The sequence below is a fragment of the Candoia aspera genome, chromosome 3 (genome assembly GCF_035149785.1).
Source record: "Candoia aspera isolate rCanAsp1 chromosome 3, rCanAsp1.hap2, whole genome shotgun sequence".
Taxonomy (NCBI): Eukaryota; Metazoa; Chordata; class Lepidosauria; order Squamata; family Boidae; genus Candoia; species Candoia aspera.
In genome coordinates this window covers 207,224,592-207,251,246 of record NC_086155.1, presented here as the reverse complement: position 1 = coordinate 207,251,246, position 26,655 = coordinate 207,224,592, and the positions used below count along the sequence as shown (strand labels likewise).

The 26,655-nt window shown below is 44.4% G+C and overlaps 2 protein-coding genes across 2 annotated transcripts in view; both read left to right on the top strand.

The window, feature by feature from the left end:
- Window positions 1-3,629, top strand: part of LOC134494511 (lymphocyte antigen 6E-like) — a 256,021-nt gene extending 252,392 nt beyond the window's left edge. Inside the window, exon 4 of the mRNA XM_063299726.1 lies at window positions 2,878-3,629. Coding sequence (XP_063155796.1) covers window positions 2,878-3,086 — 209 coding nt within the window. The 3' untranslated portion in view covers window positions 3,087-3,629. The remainder of the gene's footprint in view (window positions 1-2,877) is intronic.
- The window catches only part of LOC134494512 (lymphocyte antigen 6E-like), a 120,398-nt gene that overhangs the window by 35,041 nt on the left and 58,702 nt on the right, over window positions 1-26,655 (top strand). The gene's annotated exons all lie outside the window — the stretch shown is intronic.

The following is a 26,655-nucleotide window of genomic DNA, read 5'->3' as shown; positions in this document are numbered from 1 at the left end:
TCTAGTCCCGCCTTAGGCCTGAAAGCCGGCTGGGTGACCTTGGGCCAGTCCCTCTTTCTCTTTCTCACGAATGTCAGGCTGGGGCAACAAGCCAGTCGGTCAATTCCTGTTGCAACCAATGGATCAACATGTGGTTGATCCAAAAAGCAGATCCTGCACCCACGGGAAAACGGGGTGGAGGGAAAAAAAATAATTTAAATTTATTGGTTGCCCAACTCCAGTGGACTTGCCGATTGCAAGGAACAGCTTTGTTCCATCTTGATGGTTATACTGTTATGTGCTAGAAGGCTGACATGTTTGGATAGGAGAAAGACTCAGTTTGAAGAAAAGTGGGACGCCTTCAGAGCCCCTTCGATAACCCCCTGTGGGATAGCAATGCTAACAGCCACTGGGAATAAGAAAGGAAAGGAACCAAGAGGGGTCTTTTCAAACAAAGATTGCACCGTGATCTCCCTCAATTTTTCCCCATTTGCTTGGCCGATTCCAAGGTTCCAGCAAAGCGCCGGCAGGTTTAGAAAAGGATAGCCATAGGGTGATGCTATGAATTCTTCCTGGAGCACTCCCAGGGGTGTCCACCAGCAGCAGTCAAAGGCATCAAGATGCTGGCCACAATGGGATGGTCAAAGCTCTGCCCCTTTTTAACACGTGTTGCCTTGGTTTGGTCACACTGTTGTGGCTGCCATCTTTACTTTTTTGACCCCCACTGCAGACACCCTTTGTTAGAGACCATATCTTGTAAATTTCTCCTCCTCAACCCTCCCGCTCTCCCTGTTGGGGGGAGAGTCTGATTTCTCTTTTGGTTGCTACATAAAGTGGATCATCATGAAATGTTCCCTGTTTTCTTTGCCACCCTCTGCATTCCTTGCCTTTCCCTCAATGAACTCAGTATATTAAATGATGTATTAAATGAACTGAATGAATTAAATGTATTAAATTCTCCATCGATCATTAACTCATTTCTGATCCTTTGTATTCTAGCCTCCAATCTTCTGTGTGGTACGTCCCCCATAATCTGCCCACTGTCCTTATGTCATTACTCTCAAATCTCAGTTAATAAATGGTGTTAAATGGTTATTAAATTAATTTCTTTTTTGGACTCCTGGAACACATAAGCCTGTTTAATGACTCCTAGTGTTATAGACCGGATTGGTGCTGTGGGAGACTACTGATTCGGTCTTCTTTTTAAAAAAAGAATAATTTATTTTAATGTTTTATTTTTAAAAAATACACAAAAAATAAAACAAACAAACAAATGCAGAAAGCCATAACAAACCAAAGAAGAATGTATTACAAATGATCTAAGCAGAGTCTTTGGGAGTCAGGCAGTGAGCACCTTAAATAACTAACTAACTAACTAACTAACTAACTAACTAACCCACCTATATACACAAATATTAAACAATTAAAACATAGATTGAAGAGAATAAGTGATAATACTATTGTAAAATATCATGAAAGGGAAACATTTTGCATCATTTTTTGATTAGAAGATAAAATTGCCTTTTCAAAATCAGATAGATTGTCTCTTGAATCTTGAATCTCTTGCAGCCAGTCCTTAAGATGAAGAGTAGAACTACTCAGTTTTTCAAAACAATTATCTTAGCCATATCTCCATACCCAGTGTAGTATAGCCACAATTTCTCAAAAATAGTCAGAGTTCAGGGTCATAATTTAATATAACATTTAGGTATTTTGGGAAAAAATGAGAAAAGGGACTGACAGCCAGGAGTAAGAAAGGCCAAGCCATTAAACAAAATAAGACAATGATTTGGTCTTGTGAGTCAATGACATTTCCAGAACAAGACCAAATCATGTGAGTCAACGACCCCCTTATGTTTTTTTTTAATGACTTGGCCTCTCTTACTCATGGCTGCTGTAATAATCAGTTCCTTTTCCCATTTTTATTGTGTAGCCAACATAGAACAGTGGGATGCATTCCCCCCCCCCTCAGAAACAAACAAAAGCTCCAGGGCATTTTGCGACTAAGCAGATGTAGCGTTTGGGATGTGGGAAGGGTTTTGGCCAAGGAAAATGGGCATCCTGGGGACACTGAACTGGTTGTTCGGGTGGAAGGTGGAGCATCCCAAGGCTAAACCACGCATCTCAATTCCCCTGTTCAAGTAGTTCTGTTTTTTTAAAATAAATTTTATTAAAAATTTTAAAGCTAACATAAAAACTAACTAATACAAAATAGAGAGAACAGAGAAAAAAGAGGAAGAAGAAAGAAAGAAACAAAAGCGCAGGAAGAAAGGATAAAAAGAAATAGAAAGAAGAAGCTTCTGATTTTCTCTGCAGCAGATATAAGTATGATTACAAAATTATCTCTTACTCTGTGATTATGAAAACACACTTTTTTCTATTACCCATTTTTCCCCCTAATCATCCAAAGCACAATCACGAGTGCATTTCCCCCCCCATTTCATGCAATAAGTCTGTCAGGGGTTCCTACTTTTGCAGGTGTGCAACTGTAGTAGGACAGGTAGAGAAATGTGCCCTTCTTAAAATAGATATTTAAATTAGTATTGATTGGTATTAAATAAACAAACAAACAAATACATACATTCTGTTAGATCATCCTGGCAGTCTGCCATAGTTACCGGAACTTCAACTCCCAGAATTCTCATCACTGACTTAAAGTAGGGTGGGGAATCGAGGGGTGTCTGTAAAGTGCAACCCAAAAGTCAAGGTGGTGACTGCAAAGTTGCGATCAACCCTGCACTTGTTTTACATGCATTGCACACATGACACATGTAAGAACCCAGGCAGAGCTTGGACCACACCGTTGCAGCTGCCATCTTGACTTTTTTGACCAACCCTTGGGCAAATTAGCCAGATGGTTTGACCTTCCTTCCTTCCTTTTTCCCCCCTTCTGGACAGGTGATTATTCCACGCAGTCGATCAACAAGGGCTGTGTGCCTATTTGCCCCCAAGGCGGGATCAATATTGGCATTGCGGCCGTGTCGGTGAAATGCTGTTCCTCGTCTTTCTGCAATGTCAGCGGGGCAAGCAGCATCAAAACAAACCATCTTCTGTTGGTGTTGGCGATGCTGGCCAGTTTCTTCTATCTCTTCGGACCCAGGCTGTGACTGAGGTACCTCTCCAGCTGCATCGAGAGGCCACGTGCGTTCCCGAAATTGTGTATTAAGAATGCCATTTAACCGTACTGCTTTTTAATCTGGGATTTTACTAGGTTTGTGGAAATAATTGCAGGGGAGGGGAAATTTTGTTTTCTAGCATCGCTTGGGATTGTCGGAGGCTGGGCACATCCAAAAGAGAGAACCTCTAGGCCAGTGTTTTTCACCCTTGGCCACTTTAAGCTGTGTGGACCTCAACTCCCAGAATTCCCCAAAGCTGGCTGGGGAATTCTGGAAGTTGAAGTCCACACATCTTAAAGTTGGGAAGGTTGAGAAACACTGCTCTAGGCCGTGGGAAGGTATGAAATCATTACAGAGGCCTTAAAAAGGTCGTGGTTGGTGGACCACCGGGCACAAACCTGGCTGAGAGGATGTGTAGCTCTTCATGAAGGTCTGTTATGCAAATGAATGCAGCAAATCCAAGTTTGTCACATTTTACGTTAAGCATGATTGTGGGGCTTTTTGAATGGAATAAACATTTTGATTCGTAACGTTTCCCTTTTCTCTTTTATTCTTCCTTTCATCCCAGGGCCCTTTAAATGCTTTTTCAGGACAATATTTTAGGTTGCTGTTTATTCAATCTTTTATTTGCATAGCGCTTTTCCAAAAAATCCACAAAAATCAACAGACACAGAGTTTTCTGTAGAACGACTGTCCTAAAACAAGACAGTAAGACTAAAGCAATTGAAACAAGGTTGCACTTCAGATGGCTTTAGATATCTGATGGGGGTTTCACCCAGCATCTCAGGAGGGCAGAGTGGATTGCTTGTCTGCACAGAAACCTTTCCCTGGGGGAGGGACAATATGTGGTGTGGTGGAGGGTGGCAAGGAGTTGTGGGGCCAGCGATCCCTTGGAGAGAGCTCCCAGTTTTTTTTTAAAGGCTAAAATACAGCACCAGAAAAGAACAGGAGAAGCTAGAGATCAAATACTGAAGTGATTGAGGATATAGTGCTGGACAATGGGCCCCTTGGGTCAGATAGCAACATGCTCTTAGGAAGAGCTGAGCATCTTTTGGCGTGCTAATCGTGGTTATGACATGGCTAGATTAAAGCCTTTGGGATGTCTACTTGCTGATGTTGCCATACAGGAAAAGAAAATCTGAAGCTGCAAAGATAGAATTACAGTAGGAACAAGGCACATAAGAAGCACGAACATGGGAAGCTCAACATGGTGACATGAAATGAATCAACTGCACGTCGGTATCTTGGCATCAGCAAACTGAAACCGACGAGAATTGGATGCTTTCTGTCCAAGGAGCATACATCATCTCATTTTTAGAATACAGACACTTTTCAAAAATAATTGTCCTGGATCTATTCCTTAAAAACAAGAGTGTTAAGTTTATTTCCAGTTACGTAAAATTACCTTCCTTGCCATACCCCTGGCTTGATAGAGCCAAAACTCTTTGTGAGATGACAAACGTTGTGTTTTAGGAACCTAGGTCCCAGTTTTTAGCTGGAAGGGGATTGGTTGCTGTCCTGTACAGGTAGTCCTCACTTAACGACCACAATTGAGACCAGAATTTCGGTTGCTAAGCAAAGTGGTCAGTAAGAGAATCTAACCTGATTTTATGACCCTTTTTGCGGTGTTCATTAAACAAATCACCGTGGTCATTAAGCAGACCACAGGGTCGTTAAGCAAATCATGCAGTTCCCTATTGATTTTGCTTGCCAGAAGCTGGCCAGGAAGGTCAAAGATGGCGATCACATGACCATGGGATGCTGCGATGGTCATAAGTGCGAACCACCCAAATCATGATCATGTGACCGTGGAGATGCTGTGCCAGTACTAAGTGTGAGCACTGGTTGTAAGTTTTTTTTTAGCACTGTTGTCTGAACCATCACTAAACAAATGGTCATTAAGTGAGGACTGCCTGTACAGAGCTGGAAAAAAAACAGCCACGGAGAAAGCTCGCCTGATCTGAGGTTGACCTTGGTCATGTTTTGAAATGGAGAGTAGAAGAGATGTGGTTGGAGAAGACTATTACAATTAGAACTGCCATTAGAACGCAGTTTCCTTAATATATTCTAACTGCTGGTTTTGTGTGTGTGTGTGTGTGTGTGTGTTTATGTGTGTTAGAATAGTCTCCCTTTTGATCCTGATTACTTTTTTTGCTTTAAGTCATTATGTTAGGAATAACCAATGAAGGGAGGCAGGAGAAGTTTCCTAGGTGAATTTCCTCATCTGCCTGGGTCAGCTTGGACAAGGGACCGGAAGTTGGACGCTGCCCATTGTTACTTGATTGGGAAGGCCACCAATCAGAACACCCTGGATCCTTCCTACGGTTCTCGGATTCCAGCAGGACACTAGCCAGAGAACAATGGTCTCTTCTGTGGCAGTCTGCAGACTGTGCCCCTGTTGAAGAGCCTCGGTATGACTCAGGGAAGGGGAAGGGCAGCTGAAAAGCAGATAAGGGGCAACGGACCCGGAGTCCGGGCTGAGTGGCAACTGGGCGTCGATTTAGATGGGACGCGTGCTTTGTGCAGGGTTCCTTCTCAAAGTCACATTCACATGCTGCTGGCGCACCAGACTGCAGCAGGTTACAACACAGCACATCAGGGGCTTCCAAATGTAACAACAGTTCCAGGGATTCGGAGAGCAAATTGTACCAAGTAAGCAAGATAAAAATACATCACAGATCAGGGCCCACGTGTAGCAAACCTTACAAAATTGGGTTTTCCGGTTTCTCTTAAAATTATCATAGAAACATAGGGCTGGAAGGGATCTTGGGGTTCTCCAGACCAATCCCCTACTTAGAGGAGGCGTCCTCTGACCATCCCAGCCAAACCCCCCAGTGATGGAGCCTTCTGTGGCTTCAAGAGGCAGGCTGGTCCACTGATTGACAGGTCTCATGGTCAGGAATTCCTCCTCATTTTGAGTTCGGATCTCTCCCTGTTAAGCTTCCATCCAGTGGTTCTTGTCCTATCCTTGGAGAAGAAAGCCACCCCTTCTTCCCCATGGTAGCCCTTCAGATCTTGGAAGATTGCTATCGTGTCTCCCCTCAGCCTTCTCTCCTTTAGGCTGGACGTACCCAATCCTTTTCACTGTTCTTTGTGAGTTTTAGCCTCACCACCTTTGTCTCTCTGCTCCACCCTCTCCCCAGTTCCTCAGTGCCCTTCTTGTACTGTGGCATTTTAAGAGAAGGACCTCAATTTAGGTTTCAACTTGGCCGTTGGGGATGTCACTCACAGGCTCAGCATGACCCTTGCCCCTGAAAAAAATAGCACCCTGAACCAGAAGTGTCTCCTAGAACTGCTTCTGAGGATAAAAGGGGAAAGGGTGGGGTCTTTTTCCTCCCCTCACCCCTTAAAGATTGGCAGACCTGTTGAATAATTGCTAGGCCCGTATTTACAGCAAAACACATAGCTCTTTCCACCCAACAGCACAAGTCAGTAGAACGAGTGTTAACTGTCTGTGGAAATAGCAAAGTGGACGTTAGATGGAGCTGTTTTCCTTCTGCTGGATAAGCTGTTCGGCTGCAGCTTCTGAAGGCCATCTTTGAACACGCTAGCTCCAGCCAGGCGCAAGTTGGAGAAAGGGGTATAATCACGGCATTTTTTTGCCCTCCCTTGAAAGTTAATCTGCTTGCAGTTTCTCCAGGCATGGAGGGCTGTGCTGTTTATGGAGGCAAAGAAATCAGGAGGAGCCTGGGAGCACTTTTTCCAACTCACACATCGGGTCCAGAGGGAGCAGCTTTGGTGAACTGCAGCTCACGTCATCAGCTGCATGGGGTGGCGAGGCTGATGCAGGATTTAACTTGGGAGGGGAGGGGAGGGGAGGGGAGGGAGGGGAAGACGCTCAAGGCATCTGATGACCTGATCTTAATCCAATAACTTTGGGTGGATAACATGCACACAACAGTTACCCTTCAATCCCCCTCCCCCACATGGTCAAAATTCATCCAACAACTTAAGAGCTTTCCTACAAAGCGAAGGCTTTAAAACTTCCTCCTAACCTCAAATGGGCACCTCCTCATTTACCTCCTTGGCGTAACAGCATGATCGCCGTTCTCTGTATATCCCACCTGTGCCGGTCCCTTGCGTGTGAAAAGGTGTGTTTCTTAGCTTCCTTAGTGACCCAGTGCTTTCGTGCAGCAAGAAACATCACGGAGCCTTCAAACCTGGCAGCTTCATCTTGGAGGGATTCGGGAAAGAAATGAAGACCCTTCCTCCACTTCTACTGCTGATCATGACCTTGCGCATCAAGAACGGTGAGCCTCTTTGCTAGGGTCCCCAAATTCCTTCTTTGGGGACGCTGAATAGGAAGGAAGACTGTGAGTAGGAAGGAATGCTGGGGTGCAAATTGCTTGGTGCCTCTGATGTTCATGGCTCTTGGTCACGGAGGCCAACATTTGTGCTGGGGTGGACACCTGACATCTTGGGATTCCTTGAGATCTCGGCTCCCGTTTCGGTGAGACCCAGAGCCCATTCCATCCACAGTAACTGAAAATCAGCTGCATAGAAACATATAAAAACTAGTGTAAAGCTTCAAATGGGCCTAATTTTTTTCAGTATTCAGGCACCTCACCTCTGCAAAACTTTGAGGCAAAAGTCATCTACCTCCCTCATTCACTAAGATTGATGATCTGCAGACTTGGAACAGAAGGCATATGTCTGCCAGGAATTTAACCAGAAATGATTTTAACAACCATTTGTTAAAAATAGACACAAACCAGTTTTGATCCTGATTACATATGATTAGACTTCAGATAGCTCCTCCCTGTACCTTCCTCACAATGTGTTGAGAGTCTAAACTGTGTAGACCTTAAGCACAAAATACTGTGGTGTGTTGGGCTCCTCTTGTGCCATTCATTTCATAATAAAGGCTCTCCAAATGGGTGGATGTATAAATCTCAACACAGAACCATCAGGCCTGAGCATGTGTAATTTGAAGAACATCTTGGCATAATGGTCCTTAGACTAACGGGCCAGTTGCAACTTCTCCTACACAGAGACCACTGAACTTCAACTATCTGGGCTCTGTAACTTCCTAGTTAGACAGCTACCAAGCTTGATTTCATTGTCCACGGGTTTGACTTGATACGGCCTTTTTTGCTACTCAGTAGAATTGAACCCAGCTCAATCCAGCTGAATCAACAGATCTCTTCTTTAAGCATCTCCATATTCTTCAACCTATTTCAGGGATTTCCAGAGAAAGCAAAACCATTGCAGCAAGGTTATCCAGGTTTTAAATATATCTTAATGATTTCTAGACGTTCAGGCCTTCATACTTCTTTTGACCCTTTTTTTAATTGAGGCCAGACTACAATTAACGTTTCATGAAAGCTTTGGGCAATAATGACTTTTTCTTTTATTCTGCTGTTGTTGCTGTTTGAGCTGCTGTTTGATTCTCGCTGGACTAGTAACCACCCACAGAGATGATGCAGAGAGCCAGTTTGGTCTAGTGGTGAAGGCAACGGGCTAGAAACCAGGAGTCTGTGAGTTCTAGTCCCACCTTAGGCGTGACAGCCGGCTGGGTGCCCTTGGGCCTGTCCCTCTCTCTCAGCCCAAGAGCCAATCAGGCATGGTAGGAGAGTTCTAGTCCCACCTTAGACACAAAAGCCAGTTGGGTGACCTTGGGCCAGTCCCTCCCTCTCAGCCCACCTCACCTCACAGGGTTGTTGTGGGGAAAATAGGAGGAGGAAGGAGTATTAGGTATGTTCACCACCTTGAGATATTTATAAAAAGAATAAAGGTGGGATATAAAAATAAATAAATAAATGACAAGCTGCTGTCTTCAAAGATGGGGTTACGTACAACTGCCGTTGTCAATTCTGCATGATTTTCATCCCCTGTTGAGGAGCATCTAAGGACTGGGGTGGAGATAGAAACCAGAGAAAAACCATCAAGGAAAGGATTAAACCTGATTTCTGCTACAGGATGATGAAATGTGGGAGCTGGCTTAATTAATAACTCCTGGACTGTTTATAGGGCATGTGCAAGACGTAGCAGAAGGCAGGTGGATGGCCACGCGCTTAAGGGTGGCATTTTTCATCTGCTATCTGCCAGTGGCTGCTTGGTTAGAAGGAACCAGTCCAAAACTCTTAAGAGAGAAAAGGAGAAAAAGGAAAAGAAATTGGAAAGAATGGAAAGGAAAAGTAGAAAATTGGATGTTGTGTTAGGGCAGAGTTGTTATTTAATCCACAGACAACACAAAATTGTAAAAACAAAGAAAAATTAGAGTAATCCAGTATTGAAAAGATGGTGTTATAGGCAATTTATCAGGCTTCATATTATCCACTCCTCCCTAAACATGCTTTTTGTTCACGTAGCATCCAAAAACAGAAGCAAAACAAGGAACGAGGCAGACACAGTTCCTCTGCATCAGTTTATTACTTTTTCCACCCATCTGAGATGTTAGGACCACTCAGAGCTCATACTGCATCACTTCCCTCTTTCTGTAATGCCACTGTTGACCATTTGAACATCCTCAGAGATCAGGCCTCCTTGGACTTGGCCATCCTCCTCAGTGACTATGTCTAAAAAGTACCCCACAGACGTTGAAGTATCAATTTTTCTTTGCTTATCTATGCTTTGTGGTTCACATTTTGGTTACATCTTAGTTGCATCTTCTACAAGTCCAATCATAGGCTTAGGGTCAATTAAGCAGCTGCTTCTTCTAAAAGAAGAAACACTAAGCTCCAAAATCAGTTGTTTGTTCCTTGATGTTATCTGTTCTTAGGTTAGGACCAGATTTGGATCACCCCTTTGGACAGCTATAAATGTGATGACATTTTAAAGAATGACACAAACCTCAATTTAGATCTTAAGAGTTCTTCAAAATGACCACCTTTCGCTACCTGAAATATGTAATGGTTGATGAGATTGTGAGTGGGAAATCCAAAGCTGTCCCACTTATTCCTTTCATTGCCAATTTTCTCCAAATATGGAAGACAGTCTTAGAAAGCAACTGACTTCTAATCAATGTTTGGTCTTTCTGGCCAACAATGGAGCACAGAGACCTTCCAACCCATCAATGCTTACTTGACCTCAGTTACCTTTCCAGTTCTGAATGCTGTGCTCAGACAATTCAGCATTTAGGCTTTAATTAAGCTAGCATGCTGATATGACAGGTTCTGAGGATCTAGCAAATGGAGGAAGCCAAAAATGTCATCTAAGGAGACCATGTCTATGAACTTAAGGCCGTGATGTCTTGTTGGTTCTGAACACTCCTGTGTTGCCATGAGGCAACCTTGCTCATCCACAGATGTGACTCCACTGGCACAAATGTGTCCAATTGCAAGCCCTCCATTAGAACATTATATGGTCAAGTGGAGGTTCCTGTGACCTCAGGACCAGGATCGAACCTTTAACTGGAGAACTTTGTCTACCCTCTTCGGCCTGATTTCTGTTCATATCTTTCTCCTTGTCCTCTGAAAGCCCATTCTCTTTTCATTCGGATCTTTCTTCTTCTTTTCTGTAGGACCTCTCGGAGCAGTCCTGCAAAACTAAATGCTCTTTTTAGTGGATCCAATGATTCTCTTGATCTTTTTTGTTCTTCTTTCTTATGGGTTCCACCGTATGCTTGACAAAACCTTTCATCCCTTCATCCCACAAAGCAATGGCATCACCTTCCAGACGTGGCTGGTCATCTTTTATCTGGCTCTACTTGACCTGATATTCATGCCAGCAACCTGCAGTTAAACTGCCTGCTTTCCTACAGGCAGCAAATCTCTTGATCGGTTGTGCAGGAGCATAGGGTAGCTCCTACTTTCTGAAAAACATTGATGGTGCTTTTTCTATCTACCATATCCTGTTCCTGTGGTTGCCCACTCTCAGACCTAGGAGGCAGACCAGATCAAGAAACTGGCTCCATGGGAAGATTAAAACTCTACTTGATTGAGCTAGGCTCCAGAAACAGAAACTTGCAAATCTGCCTGTATTTTCCCTTCCCTCCCTCTTATACCCAGGGAGTTGAGGGGGGGCTGTCTCAGCCTCTTTCTAATACTTTCCCACCTCCCTGGGCTCAAGGCCTGCTTCTTCTTCCCCTGTTGTTATCCTAATGGCTTCTGGATGGCTTCTCCAAGGTCATCTCCATGTCTCCCTCTATCCATGAACATCTACTCCAGCTGCTCATCCAGAAATGGTCTCTGACTCCAGTGGTCCCAGACCTTTCTCCACAGACAGGTTTTCATCCAGATAGAGAGAATGTATATCAGCAATTCTTTATGTGAACCAGTATGGTCAGGGGTGAAGGTGCTGGACTAGGAGTGGAGAAACCAGAGTTTTAATCCTGGTTTGGAGATAAAAGCCAATGGCTTTTGGGCAATCATTCCCTCTCAGATCCTAGGAAGAAGGTGAGATGAAATCACTTCAACAAAGCTTATCTAAAAACTGCACAGACTTGTTCCTGTACATGCCAGGAGGCTGACTCACTCATCACCCAGTCACAGACCCACACACCCGGAAATGCTTATGTAGCAGGAGAAGGAACAAAACACAGGGTACCTTAGGTTACAGCAAATGTTGTTTCTTGCAGATTTTCTGTTAGTTGGTTAGTTCCCCAACTCTGGGTGTTGATTTTGTTTACTTATGGCCTGTTGGAAGGAAATCTTATTAGGTCTGTTCCGAGCCGGGAATGGAAGGACTCAGGTTATTGCTTGAGCAGAGGTGATCTTTATTTTTCCAAGAACGTGTACAGAGTCTGCTCCTTTGTGTCTCCTGTTCTGATAGTCCAGGTCCCCTGCTGGGCTGTGGCTTCTCAAATCTTGTTATTTGATTGTGGAGATCGTTTGGCTGGGGAAGAAGGTCTACTGAATGGGCTCTGCTAAGTTCTGGAACCTTTTGTCTTTCAAGGTCTCTGATTAAGTCTGAAGGGAATCTTTTGTCTAAACAGCTGGGGCTTCCTGTCGCATTTTAAGCTCTTGCATCCTCTTCGTATGAACCCATTCTATTTTGTAATCTTTAACGTTTTGCCTTGCTCAAGGAGGAGTGATATGGCAGCAAGACAATGTTCTGGTGGTGGGGGGAGGCAGCGTAACAGGGAGCAGGAGATCTTAATTTCTTCCCACAGACCTTTTCGACTGGACTGTTGAATAAGTCTTGGTACTGCCCTTATTTCCAGGGTTCCTGTTCCAGCTTGCCTCTCCTGAATTTCATAAATTTTCCTGAGGCCTGTTGTCCCTGCCAAGCGCTTAACATTTCAGGGCCTTTGGATGGGTACTGTGAAAAAGAGGAGGAGGAGACAAAGTCGCTTGATATTTTTCTTCCCCCTCTCTCTCCAAGTCAGGATCAAAGGCAGGGAGGGCTTCCTTCAGTACAGAGCATCTTTTTGCAGTCAGAGCTTCTGATCACTTCCATATGGAGCCTCTGCTTTGCCGCAGTCAGTTTTTGCTGTAGGGACTTGGGCCTTAAGGGTACTCCTTGCTGGATGCTTTGCATCAAGCCTGGTCCTAGTGCGTTCCCCCTGTGAAGGTGAGGTTTCTGTGCTTGGGGAACTGATTGGCAGGTAGCTCAAGCCACTTCCTGAAGAGATTTGAAGCCAGGCTTGGTGATTCAACACAAGAATCTACGACGACATTGTCCCTGACAGATGGCCGTCCAGCCTCTGCTGAAACAGTTCTAATGAAGGAGAGTCTGTTCCATTATTTAACCATTCTTATTAGGAAAGTTTTCCTGGTGTCAAACCAAAGTTTTCTCTCTTGTAATTTAACCCCCTTGTTTCTTGTCCTGCTTTCTGAATGACGCTGGACAATTCTGCTCCATCTTCTACATGATGGATACATGTCTCCCTGCAGTCTTCTCTTAGTTGGGTTAAATTTAGCCCATGCCTCCAACTCTTCCTCATCTGCTTTTCCTTCCAGTCCCCCTAACATCTGGATTGCTTTCCATTGCCCAGCTCCAGCTCCAGCTCATCAACATTCTTCTTAAAAAGCAGTGCCCAGAACTGGGCGCCGTATTCTAGGTGCAGCCTGACCAACATAGAATAGAGAGGAATGATGCCATCTCTTGATCTAGATAGACGCTTTTCTTTTGTGGAGGAATTGTGGATTGCCTTTGCTTTTATTTGCAGCTGGATCTCACCGTTGGCACAGGTTCTGCTTGTCAAGAGACCCAGATTGTTTTAAGTCACCTTCCCTTTTTGCTTCTTGTCTTGTTTTGTGCCACTATCTTCTTCCCTTTCGTTATCGTGGTTGAACAAGATGTCATTCTGAATTAGAAATCATGGCATTTTATAAAATGAATATTACTCATTCTCTTGGTACGACTGTTGATATTCCTTACCTCTTCCTCCTTGGTCAGCTCTCTTGCCCCTTGGCCCTGCTTTAGCAAACCATATGCATGTTCCCAGTTCATCCTTTTCTGTCATAGTCCAGCAGCTGGCATAGATAATCCTCCAGAAATGGAAAGGGGAAAGGATTTTCTCTGCTACTTTCACAGATCATTCATTCATTCATTCATTCATTCATTCATTCATTCATTCATTCATTCATTCATTCATTCATTCAATTTATATAGTTGTCCATCTCAAACCAATGACTCTGAGCAGCTAACAATCATAAAAACAGTTAAACAATTAAAACGATGCAAAAAGAAATTAAATACAAATAGCAGCCAAGAGATATTACAATCCATCAATGTCAGATTTCTTCCAGATTTAAACTTTGGATAGGCTTTGGGTAGAGAAAAACACCTTGATTTGGGAATGATGGGGAAGAAGAGCTTCAGACCTTGCTTCACATGATTAAGTTAACATGATCTGAAGCATCGGAATCTTCTTTGCAAACATGAAAAAGGCGGCTGCTTTGATGAGGAGAGGAGAGAGTGGCGCATCCATGGCTGGGGGACAAACAAGATGGCAGCTGTGAGTGCATGATTGAAGCCTCCCCCCCCTTTTTTTACATACTTCATGCTTGAGAAAAAGGGTCAGAGCTTCAACTGCATAGTCAGTGCTTCTGTCTTGACATCTTGAGTTTCAGGATTCTGAACAAATGCCAACCCCATTCCTTTTTTCCATGCAGTTCCTTCGCTGGAATGTTACTTTTGCAACGACACAAGGTACATAGGGTGTCCAAGTATTAAGAACTGTTCTCAACATGAGCATTTCTGCACAAGATTTACAGGTAAGCAGGCAGCATGCATGTCCTAAGGCTGCTCTGTGTTTGTGTACATCAGAGCTTGGCTGCGGGATAGGGGTATATTTTGTTACTAGGCCGTTAAACTGAAAGTCACACATTCTTTTTGTGAACAAAAGAAGAAACAGGATAAGTTTTTATTTGGCCTGATCCATCCTGGCACTTTGGATTCCTTCCCTCTCTCTTTTGTCCTTTTCAGGGCCAGTCTTCCTCTTCCATTGCAAATTCCTTTGGCGCATGGATTTTTTTTGCCCTGCGTCATGCTGCCAAGATAGTAGAAGCACACATCTTGGGGTGGGGGTGGGTGGGTTGGAAGCCAGCCTTCAAAAGGGAGTGGGAACAGAGCAAATCCATGGGCATAGCCGGGAAGACCCCCTCCCCTATTTAATTTAATTGCATTTATAGGAAAACAAATGCCAGGTCTACAGTTGTCAGTCCTATAAGATAGACCAGACTAAGAAGCCAATGTCATGTAGGTTAGGACTCCTTTTATAACAGAATCTTGCAAGTCTGAACGTGCTTTCCCCTCCCTCCCTTTATCTTTGTATGAACTAAGGAGGGTCTTATCTGGGATGTTTTCTCAAGTTACGTCCTTGGCCCGGGCTCGAAGCCCTCTTATCTGCCTTGGTAGTAGCTCTTCCTCCTGTCCTTCAAGGCCATTCCCTCTTCCCTCCACAAGAATGTGCTGACTGGAATAGAATCACATGCATTACGGATGGGGAAATAAATAGAGACATCGGGGCATCCTTTCCTAAACTGGCAACCCCCCCCCCACCCAAAAGGTTTGAATTCTGGAATACATCAGAAACATCTCAGAAACCACCAACAGACTGTTACAACCGCACGGCATCACCGTAGCACATAAACCAACTAAAACTCTTCAAAACATCCTAAGTAACCCACAAGACCCAGTAGCCCAAGAAGGAAAAACAGGAGTTATTTACAACATACAGTGCAAAGACTGTAGCAGCCACTATGTAGGACAGACAGGCAGAAGACTAGCAGAGGCATCCACGAACACCCACTGGCAGTCAGAAGACACGATGAGAACTCCTTCATCTCACAACACATGGACAGACTCAACCATAGTTTCAACTGGGAAACGGTGAGCATCCTAAACCAAGCCAAATCCAGAAAGGCCAGAGAAGTCCTGGAAGCCTGGCACTCAGACAGCAGCCATCAACAGACACATAGAGGCAAACAACATTTACACACCATTCAGAAGAGACAATAGAAAAGCCAAAAGACCAGGACACTCCCTTGCCAGCAATCAACACCCAGATATGCAAAAATCAACACCAGGATTAACACCAGATGAACAATCAAGCAGCACAATACACCCTGATCAAGGAACTATTAACTCAGGCAATCAACCAAGCAGCAAACAACAGCCAAATCAAGGGACTCCCAAGGAGAGAACAGCACACCCACCAACACAAGCAGGGCAAGCCACGGTGTATAAGCAGAGAGCAAGGCCCACTCCCTCCTCGCACTGAAGACGTTGCCTAGTCTGGCAATGAAACATCTGCAAGAAAACAATAAGGCTCGGAGAGCACCAAGGACTCCACGTGGTTCTCTTCTATTGGCACTGTTGGAGGAAAGCTGCATTAGGATGCTGGGAATGCGCTTCCTTTCCCACTAATACAGACTTGGGAGGGACTTTTTCACCCCTGCTGAACACAAGCACAGAGGACGCAGAGGTTTTCCACCTGAGGGATTATTGGAGATGTGGGTTTGACACTGCTGCCCAGCTGGGTGGGGGAAAGCTGGCTAACTGTAACTCAGTCCTGGAGGAGGAGAGCAGAAGGCTGCTCACTTACCGTTGTGTGTTTCCTTTCCTTTTCAGTTACCGCTTCGTCTGGATTCATTCTTCAGCAAAGTTGTGCAGCCGAATGCCCCATTGCTAAAACAAACTGGGGATTGGAATATACTTTTCTCTGCTGCCAGGAAAACAGGTGCAACTGTGTGTCAGCCACAAGGTGCTCCAAGTCTCTGTTGGCAGTGGCTGTTGTCTTGGGAGCATTGACTGATCTAGAACTCTGAGCTGGGGCAGAGAAAAAGGTATTTTTGCCCTCTTGGCAGCCCTGGGGTTTCTTCCAAGACTTCTGTCCTGCTTTTGCTGCAGGGCCCAGGAGGCTGTGAACTGTCTCCTGCAAAAAGACGCCCGTTTTCTTATTTTTGCACTGTTTTCTGAAAGCTGCCAAAGTGGAAATTAGGTCTGACAGACAAGCATGTTTCATTCGTCTTCAGTGGCAGGCAAAGATGCAGAAGGAATGCCCGTGGATGATTTTCTCAGGACAAGCAAGGCTGAAGAAGAAGCAACAGTCCTGCCTTCAATTCAACCATTTCACAGCACAAAACGGTTTTGGATGACTGTCACTCAGCCCTGTGGGCTCTCAGCTCAAAAGATGGGATGAAATACACAAGGGCAGTCTCTGTTGTGGATTTGTTTGGTTGGCCAGACTAGAGAGAAAAGGATTACAGGGCCCTTCCTCAGGTGCATGGATATTTCCCCCAAAGGCCATGAGTATGTCTGGGTCTCTGAATGGGTGAGAGGGCCAAGGGGAGCGATCTAGAGAGAGACAATTAGCGACCGATAGGGACCGTGAAGGAGGCTGGCAGTGGCTGGCAGGAATAGCCTTGCTTCCTGAGAGGGAGGGGCTTCCCTGTCAAGAATAGCATAGCAATTCGCTAGCAGATAAATATGGGTTCTACCATAAGAAATATACTAAGGTGGTGATCTATTCTCCAGGAAGAAGGCCTGGCAGTGTGGAAGTTGAAAGAAAACTAGAGGGAACTTAGGACATCAGGGTGAGTGTCATGCGCTGCCTACCTCTGAATAATGCTCAGACACTGGTTCGGTGGAACAGGCTCTGGTTTATTCACAGCGCAGGTACAGCATCGGGAAAAAAGCTGAGAGTGACAGGAGCGCGCCGGTGCGGGGTTTAAATACCCCGCGCCGGTCAGCGCCCCCTCACTCGCGGTCACGTCACCCCCCTTTGTCCAACACGTTGACCTGCCGGTGGGTGAGGGGTTGCGAGGCCCCGCTGGCGTTCCAGGATCGCCCATCATCGGTTTCTCTATTCCTCCGGTGATTGCTGTCAGCTGGGCGATCTCCGTTGTATTAGCGCTAATGGCTTGGGTGTGCTCCGTGATCCGTTTAGCTATTGTTTCTTGACCTTTAGTCGTTGTGAGTTGATGGCTACTTATCTTGAGCCCCTTCCCCTGTTTCCTTGCTATTGTCATGTGTGCCATTGCGCTGATGACTTCAGCTCAACGGCACTCATGACAGTGAGTGAGGTGTTCTGCTGAAGAAGACGCACCAAGGCTCAGCTTCTATTTATGCTCTGCAGTCAACATCTATTTTTGTTCTAGGCTAGTCTTCCTTAAAGCCCCTCCAGCAATGCTTTGATCTGTGAAAGTAGAAGATTCTTCTTTATTCTGAAACAATCATGCCAAGTTTTATTGAAGTTGTGGAACCACACACAGTTCCACATTACATGGGTTATATTGGGGTTATAGGAGTCAAGTTGGTGTAGTGGTTAGGGCACCAGGCTAGAAACCGGGAGACCGTGAGTTCTAGTCCCACCTGAGGCACAAAGCCAGCTGGGTGACCTTGGGCCAGTCATTTTCTCTCAGCCCTGGGAAGGAGGCAATGGCTAATGGCCAACCACTTCTGAAATGGACTTGCCCAGGCAGTCTCCGAGAATCGGACACGATTGAAGGGATTAAAAAAAAAAGCCATTCAGCATCCGTGGCTTTTCATTACAGAACTGTTCCTCCTGAAATTCAGCACTCCCATAGCAGGCAGCCTTGTGAATGTCAAGTCTAGTTGGGATTTGTTTCTTCAGGGGCAGAAGTCAGGCTGTTTAAGAATCCAGCTGAAGTGTCTCCGTCATGCAGATCAAGAGTCCATCTTGGGCTTTTCAGAAGTAATGAACCGTGGAGAGTTTTGTTTAGAAGAGGGCGGTTTGGAATGTTCTCAAGTGATTCATCCCAACTGTTTGGGAAAATGAGATACTTCTTTGTTATATTCATCAATTGATGGCAAAGGGGCCAACCCACCCTCCCCTCTCCTTCTAAGGGAACCTGAGCCTGCGTCTCCAGTAACCAAGTTCTCTATTGCCCAACCGAGATTTCTGATCTTATTGTTAGAAGAACAGGAGAGGCCCTTTCACAGGAGTCAGGCAAAAGGCCTGGTCATCTTGTTCCTTTTTTCTTGCTGAGCCAAGAAGACCCAGTGCCTTTCCTCTGGAGCCGGAAAAGGCTGTTCTGTTCCACTGTGCCATGGGTAATATCCATTGCACTTGGCAGAGTAATAAAATAATCTATAGTAAATAATCCCTCACACTGAGGGAGTTACTGGAGGGGAAGAAGAGGAAAGGACGTGTCTTGATCGTGTCTTGGGGAATTCTATTATTCTATTCTATTCTTTATTGCTTTAAATTTATTATAGCCACCCACTCCAGTGGACTCGGGGTAGCTTTTTTATGAGTTACAGTTGGAACCTGATTTTCAAGTTCTTAGTCAAAGACACACGGGTCCTTTTCCCACTTCTTATTTTACCTTTGCAATAGGTCCTTTTGTAGATTTTGATTGAATTATGGACTGGATCCTCACATTTTAGTTTATCAAATTAGCAATGCATGCTACTTCCATTGTGCTAAGCTATGTATTAATTAACCCTGTTTTCTCAAGAAAAAGTCACAATTAGTTAGGTTCAGACGACACAGCCCGAAATCCTGGTTTACAGACAATGATGACTGGATACCACACTAAGCAAACAAACCTCTTTATCTCTTTATGGCTTAGTAAACTGTGGACTTAGCTGGAGTGAGTGAGAAGGATTTGCTCAAACAAGCCAACTCCAAGGCTCAACAGGACCTTGAATCCAGGTTTCTTGGCTTCTGAGCCAGGTCTGTTATACCAAGATGCAAGAAACGAAAACTGGGTATGGATTAGGCTGGGTATGGATTTCTCAAATTCAAGCACAAGGCATTGCAACCTCAGGTGTGGAGACAGACTTGCTCAGAGAGCTATCAAAAATTCTTGTAGCATGAAGTAGTTCTAATGTTCTGCTCTAGTGTAAATTTTAGCTCAGGCCAGAATACAAGTGTTGGAAATGTTAACAAATCAGCATGCCTCAATTAGCATGTAAATGAGTTTGTCCCAGGATGCAACTCTCCATGCTTGTCAGAGGAAGCTGTTTGTTGCCACTCCCACTTCCTCTCTCTCTCTCTCTCTCTTCCTCCTTCACCATCCTGAAAAGAAGCATGTTTTGCGTCTCTCTCCATCTTAGGCCTAAAGCCATGTGGCTGCCCCTTTTCTTCCACACAGCTCTTGGCAGCAATTACGGCTGAGAGTTAGGGTGAATTAAGTTTTGGAAAGAACAGAAGAAACAAGGAACTTCATTTTTCACCGAAGATGGATGTAACTGAACCAAGAATAAAGTCAGTAACACTCTTTTTACTTATCTTAAACCTCCTTTGTCTAAGCATGTAGTTCTTTATGCTTGGGAGGGCTAAGTGTGTAAGATCAATACCCTGTATTTCTCTGGTGTGCTCATTAAAGTTATTTAAGATAATATTCTTTTTCTGTGTGCAGCTTCTCCGCTGTGTTAAGCTCTGCTTCATTCAATGGTCCTAGTCTGGCCACTAAAGGCTTCAACAAGTTGTAGACAGGAGACATGAAAAAGGTAAAACCTCAGTTGCAATCCAAATGAGGCAGCTAGTGACAAATGGTATGGTACCAAACTTACCTGCTGGTAAACTTTGGTAAATAGGTAGACCCATGTGAAGGCAGACAAAAACACCACCTGCTATTTCTCATCCCCCTTGCTGTTCCTGAAAGACTCAGGAGTTGATGGGAGTCTTAGAAGGTATCTAATCCAGCTCTGTGCTCAGCAAAGGAAACCCAGGATTAGAATACTTCCAGAGGCATATACATAGTATGTCAGCCTCTAACTGAAGACTCACCTCCGGTTGATGAGCAGCTTTTCGGACTAATACATTTTACTAAAAGGCATCCACTTTCAGGAGCTACAGCTCAGTTCATCAAATGCAATAGAGTGACTAGACTGATGTCCAGGCAACAGGCTAGAAACCAGGAGACTCTGAGTTCTAGTCCCGCTTTAGGCATGAAAGCTGGCTGGGTGCCCTTGGGCCAGTCCCTCTCTCTCAGCCCAAGAGCCAATCAGGCATAGTAGGAGAGTTCTAGTCCCGCCTTAGGCATGAAAACCAGCTGGGTGACCTTGGGCCAGTCCCTCTCTCCCAGCCCAAGAGCCAATCAGGCGTGGTATGAGAGTTCTAGTCCCGCCTTAGGCATGAAAGCTGGCTGGGTGACCCTGGGCCAGTCCCCCTCTCTCAGCCCAAGAGCCAATCAGGCGTGGTAGGAGAGTTCTAGTCCCGCCTTAGGCATGAAAGCTGGCTGGGTGCCCTTGGGCCAGTCCCTCTCTCTCAGCCCAAGAGCCAATCAGGTGTAGTAGGAGAGTTCTAGTCCCGCCTTAGGCATGAAAGCTGGCTGGGTGACCCTGGGCCAGTCCCCCTCTCTCAGCCCAAAAGCCAATCAGGCGTGGTAGGAGAGTTCTAGTCCCGCCTTAGGCACGAAAGCTGGCTAGGTGGCCTTGGGCCAGTTTCTCCCTCTCAGCCCATCTCACCTCACAGGGTTGTTGTTGTGGGGAAAACAGGAAGAGGAAGCAGTATTAGGTATGTTTGCTGCCCTGAGTTTTTTATAAAAAATAAAGAATAAAGGTGGGATAGAAAATAAATAATAAAATTAAATTTAAAAAATATTCTGATTACACTCATTTTATCTACCTAACCGAAGTGGTGGTGGTGATGATGATGATGATGATAAAAATCATAGTTTAAGAAGATTGCAGTGTAGGTGATTGACCAGACTGAGTATTTGGAAAGTCACAATAAAGGGGCCATTGTGATTCACTGGAATCTTAGAATTATAGCTTACCAGTCCCAAAGAATTGGTGGAATCACAATACTGAAAAACTGATCAAGAACTAAGCAGCTAAGATCCTAAAGGGATTTCCAGGTGTAGATTGATAGTCATTCAGCCCATAATAAGCCAGACATAACTTGTAGTTGACTTCTTCATAGCTATAAAGAAAGAGGTATGGATAAACGATATTGCAGTGTCTGGAGCTGGAAGGGTTAATGCGAACTAGGAAAAAAAAAAGCAGTGGAAAAAACACCTTCAAATAGAGATTGAGTTCATGTGGAAAGAAAGTTGTAGTGGTTAGAACACTTTGGGATCATCACGAAAGAGCTTGGGAAGAACCAGGACACAATAGGCATGGACAGAATCTCAACTCATCAATTACAGAGATTAAATTTTTATATATTATAATAATATTATTTTTATATAATAGATATTATAATTTTATTTATTTATTTATCTGTCTATCGATCGTGTTTCTTTACCGCCCATCTTGTACGCAACGACTCTGGGTGGTTTACAGACAATAAAAAGTAACAGTTGAAAATATCGTTAAAACAGTAGAATATAAATATAAATAGATATAAATATAAAAACGTAAAATATAAAATAGAGTCCAAGATGGTGAAAATGATCTTCATCCTTGTCACCATCAAGGTGCCAACCACTCCCATGGCTATCTATCCCCCCTCCCACCCCAAGCGAGGTGGCATAATTATAAAGATTAAAGTTGTGTTACTTGGAACAGCACATATATTATGATAATATATTTAACTATCTTAGATCCTTGGGAAGGATCGGATAGTCAAAAATACCAAACCCAGTCAGAACTATCAGGTAGGCTTGGTGTAAATAGCAACAGATGATAACGATGTTGGTGTTGATGTTGATGATAGAAAGAAGGGATCATTTGTGAGCAGTGTAGAAATCTTGTTGTTTATTCATTCAGTCACTTCCGAGTCTTTGTGACTCCATGGACCAGCCCACACCAGAGCTTCCTGTCGGTCGTCAACACCCCCAGCTCCCCCAGGGACGAGTCCGTCACCTCCAGAATATCATCCATCCGCCTTGCCCTTGGTCGGCCCCTCTTCCTTTTGCCCTCCACTCTCCCTAGCATCAGCATCTCCTCCAGGGTTTCCTGTCTTCTCATTATGTGGCCAAAGTAGTTCAGTTTTGCCTTGAATATCATTCCCTCAAGTGAGCAGTCTGGCTTTATTTCCTGGAGGATGGACTGGTTTGATCTTCTTGCAGTCCAAGGCACTCTCAGGATTTTCCTCCAACACCACAGTTCCAAAGCATCGATCTTCCTTCTCTCAGCCTTCCTCATGGTCCAGCTCTCGCAGCCATATGTTACTATGGGGAACACCATTGCTTTAACTATGCGGACCTTTGTTGTCAGTGTGATGTCTCTGCTCTTAACTATTTTATCGAGATTTGTCATTGCTCTTCTCCCAAGGATTAAACGTCTTCTGATTTCCTGACTGCAGTCAGCATCTGCAGTAATCTTCGCACCTAGAAATACAAAGTCTTTCACTGCTTCTACATTTTCTCCCTCTATTTGCCAGTTATCAATCAGGCTGGTTGCCATAATCTTGGTTTTTTTGAGGTTTAGCTGCAAGCCAGCTTTTGCACTTTCTTCTTTCACCTTCATCATAAGGCTCCTCAGTTCCTCTTCGCTTTCAGCCATCAAAGTGGTATCATCTGCATATCTGAGATTGTTAATGTTTCTTCCAGAGATTTTAACTCCAGCCTTGAATTCCTCAAGGCCAGCTTGTCGCATGATGTGTTCTGCATACAAGTTGAATAGGTAGGGTGAGAGTATACAGCCCTGCCGTACTCCTTTCCCAATCTTAAACCAGTCTGTTGTTCCGTGGTCTGTTCTTACTGTTGCTACTTGGTCGTTATACAGATTCTTCAGGAGGCATACAAGATGACTTGGTATCCCCATAACACTAAGAACTTGCCACAATTTGTTATGGTCCACACAGTCAAAGGCTTTAGAATAGTCAATAAAACAGAAATAGATGTTTTTCTGAAACTCCCTGGCTTTTTCCATTATCCAGCAGATATTGGCAATTTGGTCCCTAGTTCCTCTGCCTTTTCTAAACCCAGCTTGTACATCTGGCAATTCTCGCTCCATGAACTGCTGAAGTCTACCTTGCAGGATCTTCAGCATTACCTTACTGGCATGTGAAATGAGTGCCGCTGTTTGATAGTTTGAACATTCCTTAGTGTTTCCCTTTTTTGGTATGGGGATGTAAGTTGATTTTTTCCAATCTGATGGCCATTCCTGTGTTTTCCAAATTTGCTGGCATATAGCATGCATTACCTTGACAGCATCATCTTGCAAGATTTTGAACAGTTCAGCTGGGATGCCGTCGTCTCCTGCTGCCTTGTTATTAGCAATGCTTCTCAAGGCCCATTCAACCTCACTCTTCAGGATGTCTGGCTCTAGCTCACTGACCACACCGTCAAAGCTATCCCCGATATTGTGATCCTTCCTATACAGGTCTTCTGTATATTCTTGCCACCTTTTCTCGATCTCTTCTTCTTCTGTTAGGTCCTTGCCATCTTTGTTTTTGATCATACCCATTTTGGCCTGGAATTTACCTCCGATGTTTCTAATTTTCTGGAAGAGGTCTCTTGTCCTTCCTATTCTATTGTCTTCTTCCACTTCTGCCCATTGCAGAAATCTTAACAAATGCTTTTACATAAACGTGACAAGGGAACAAGCAGAGGAGGTGTGTCCCTTTGGTTTTGGATAATCTAATCCCTCCGGACTGAAAACCAACTTCTTTTCCCCGTATAACATTGTTCTGTGGGGAGGGAGTTGGGTTATAAGAGAGAAAAGCAGAGGACAGAGTCTGTTGTGGCTGAAGGTGAATGGGGAGCAAAATTGGAATGCTAAGATGGTGAAGACTTGGGTGAGAGGCAGTGTGGGGGTGATTCTGACCATATTATTGACTGCTGTTTTCTTTCCTGAGTTCGGTAAGAACCTTTTGTTTAGGAAAAAGAAATACGAGTTGTCTTTGTATTGTATTTGTAGCAGCATTGGATGGAAAAATGGGATCTACCTCTAATGTTCTCCTCTGTGAGAACATTTGCCTTTGGTGATCTTGCCCTAGCTGGGAAAGGAGGTCATAAAAGGGACCATAAACTACAGCACCAAGGGGACTTCTGGGTAGAGGGAGCATTTTTCCCAAAGGAAAGAGTTTTTTACCAGACTTGGTGCTCAGGAGTCGGGTTAGGACACAAGGGGAACTGGCTGGTGTTGTAAGCTTGACTGCCAGATTGCACCATCCCTTGTGAGTGAAGTTATAACAGGAGGCAATATTTCACAATTTCTCAACCCAGATGGCATTTATTGCAGTAGTAGCCAAACTGAATTAACTCTGAGTGACTTGCATCATGTCATCGTTTGATCTCCCAATCTCTGAGTTCCTTGATTTAGGATTTCTAGCTTTGAAGTCCTGGAGGCTCTGAGGCAATCACGTTTCAGTATGTATGTATGTAAGGGTGGCCTGTGCAAGACAAAAATTAAATGCTTTAATAATGCTTTTTCTGTAGAGACAATTACCTCTGAATTCTGGTTATTCTAGGGCTGCCAAAACTGAGCTGTAAACATCACTAGATGGCAGCAGAGAGATGCACAGACTCATGCGATGTGCTGCCATCTAGTGACTGCCCTAAGATTTGCAGCTCCATTGCACCAAAGGTAATGTTTGTGCCATACAAATGCTTCCATTTTACCTTCTAAGCTCCAAATAAATATGGCACAGGGCCAGGTTACCTGAGGGGCCACCTCTCCCTAAGGACATCTACCTGCCCTACCAGATCAGATAGGCTGGGCACGCTCCTAGTCCCTTCCCTTAAACATTGCCATCTTATGGGCTCCAGGAAGTGTGCCTTTTCCGTGGCAGCCCCTGCCCACCCTTCCGCTGGAACTTCGGCAGGCCCCCCCCAAGCCTTCCGAAAAGCACTTACGACCCGGTTTTACTCCCAAGCGCTGCAACAGGTGAGATTGATTGGAGTTTTTGTGGTGGACTGCTTGCTAAAGTTTATTATGGTGCCCGGTTTTTACTATCTGTGGTTTTAATAGGTATGTGTATAGCATATTAATGGTGTGATGATGCTGCTTTAACTGTTGGTTGGGAGCCGCCCAGAGTTCGGTATAAGATGAGCGGCTATATAAATGTAATAAATAAATAAATGAGTCAGTGAATAATCCAAGGGATAAAATCTTCTCTCTGGAATTCACAAGTTAAATCATGCCGAAGGCTGATTTTCTGGACATATTGTCTGTTATATGAACGTAGCTGTAAAGAATCACTGCATTCTTTAAGTTAGGTCAACATTGCAGCTGTGTGCACACAACAGCATCTCGCTGGAAAAGAAAAGGAAGCATCAGGTTGCAGGAAGTAACACTGCCAGGACCAAGGAATGTTCAAAGAATGTTTAGTTTGCATAACGTGCCAACAGGTCTGATCCCAGTGACAAAAGTTTTTCTGGCATCGAATTTGCGGGATCTTGTGGGCTGAATTGTGGCGCTAAAGGGTCTTGTACAAGGTTCAAGGTTTTTACAATCTGTTGATGCCTATGTCAGGTTCTGAAGCGGCTGTAACTGGGCACGATTTGGAAATAATGCAATCCAGTTTTTTAAAAAAAAATACTAATAATAATACATTATTTAGTTCTGTGTTAATCTTCATTTGGCCCTAAATCAATTGGAGAAGTGTTTATTCTGCTATCATTTGAAGCATGCGAGTACAGACCCAGAGAGGCTGGCTATTTTCATGCCCCTTTCTGATGCCCACGTGGCCTGGACAGGGTTAGGACCCTGCTGGGGAAATGGATCCAGAGGCTGGAAACTTGATTCTTGGATATTGGTATGGATAATGCAACCAAGAAGGTGAACTTCCTCCATTATTGTGGGGGAGAAGAAGCCAATGATCTTTTCTCCATGGCACTGCATTATTGCCAGACCAAGGAAGATGAGACTTTTGTCTTTTTCCCCCAGGGAGAAAAAGTGGTTTTGAAATATGTAAATCCTACAGGTCCACAAAGGCAAGATGAGTTTCACCTGCATCTCAGACAGCAAATGCATCATGTGAGCTTAACAACCCAAAGAAAGGAGCAAAGGCCTGCTACTGCAGAGCTGTCTCTGTTCTTCCCTCTGGAGATCCAGGCTCCTCCCTGGTTTGGACCTGGTGCAAACCCATGAAAATGCAGAAGTGCATGCCCAGTTGACAGAATCCCATGCAGATCTTGAGGCAGCAATGGCTCTTCAGAGGGCGAGAAAGCAACATCCATTTCGAATGTCCAGCACAGTGGGGGAATGAAGGCAAAATGCATGCTGGTCTTGTGTAATGTTGCTCCTTCATAACCTGGCCAGCCTAAGATGCTACTCGTCGGGAATATGGCAAGCTTAATCATTTTGCAATTGTCCTGGGTACTGTTGTGGCTAAAACCAGGCCCACCTAAAGCAACCCAATCAC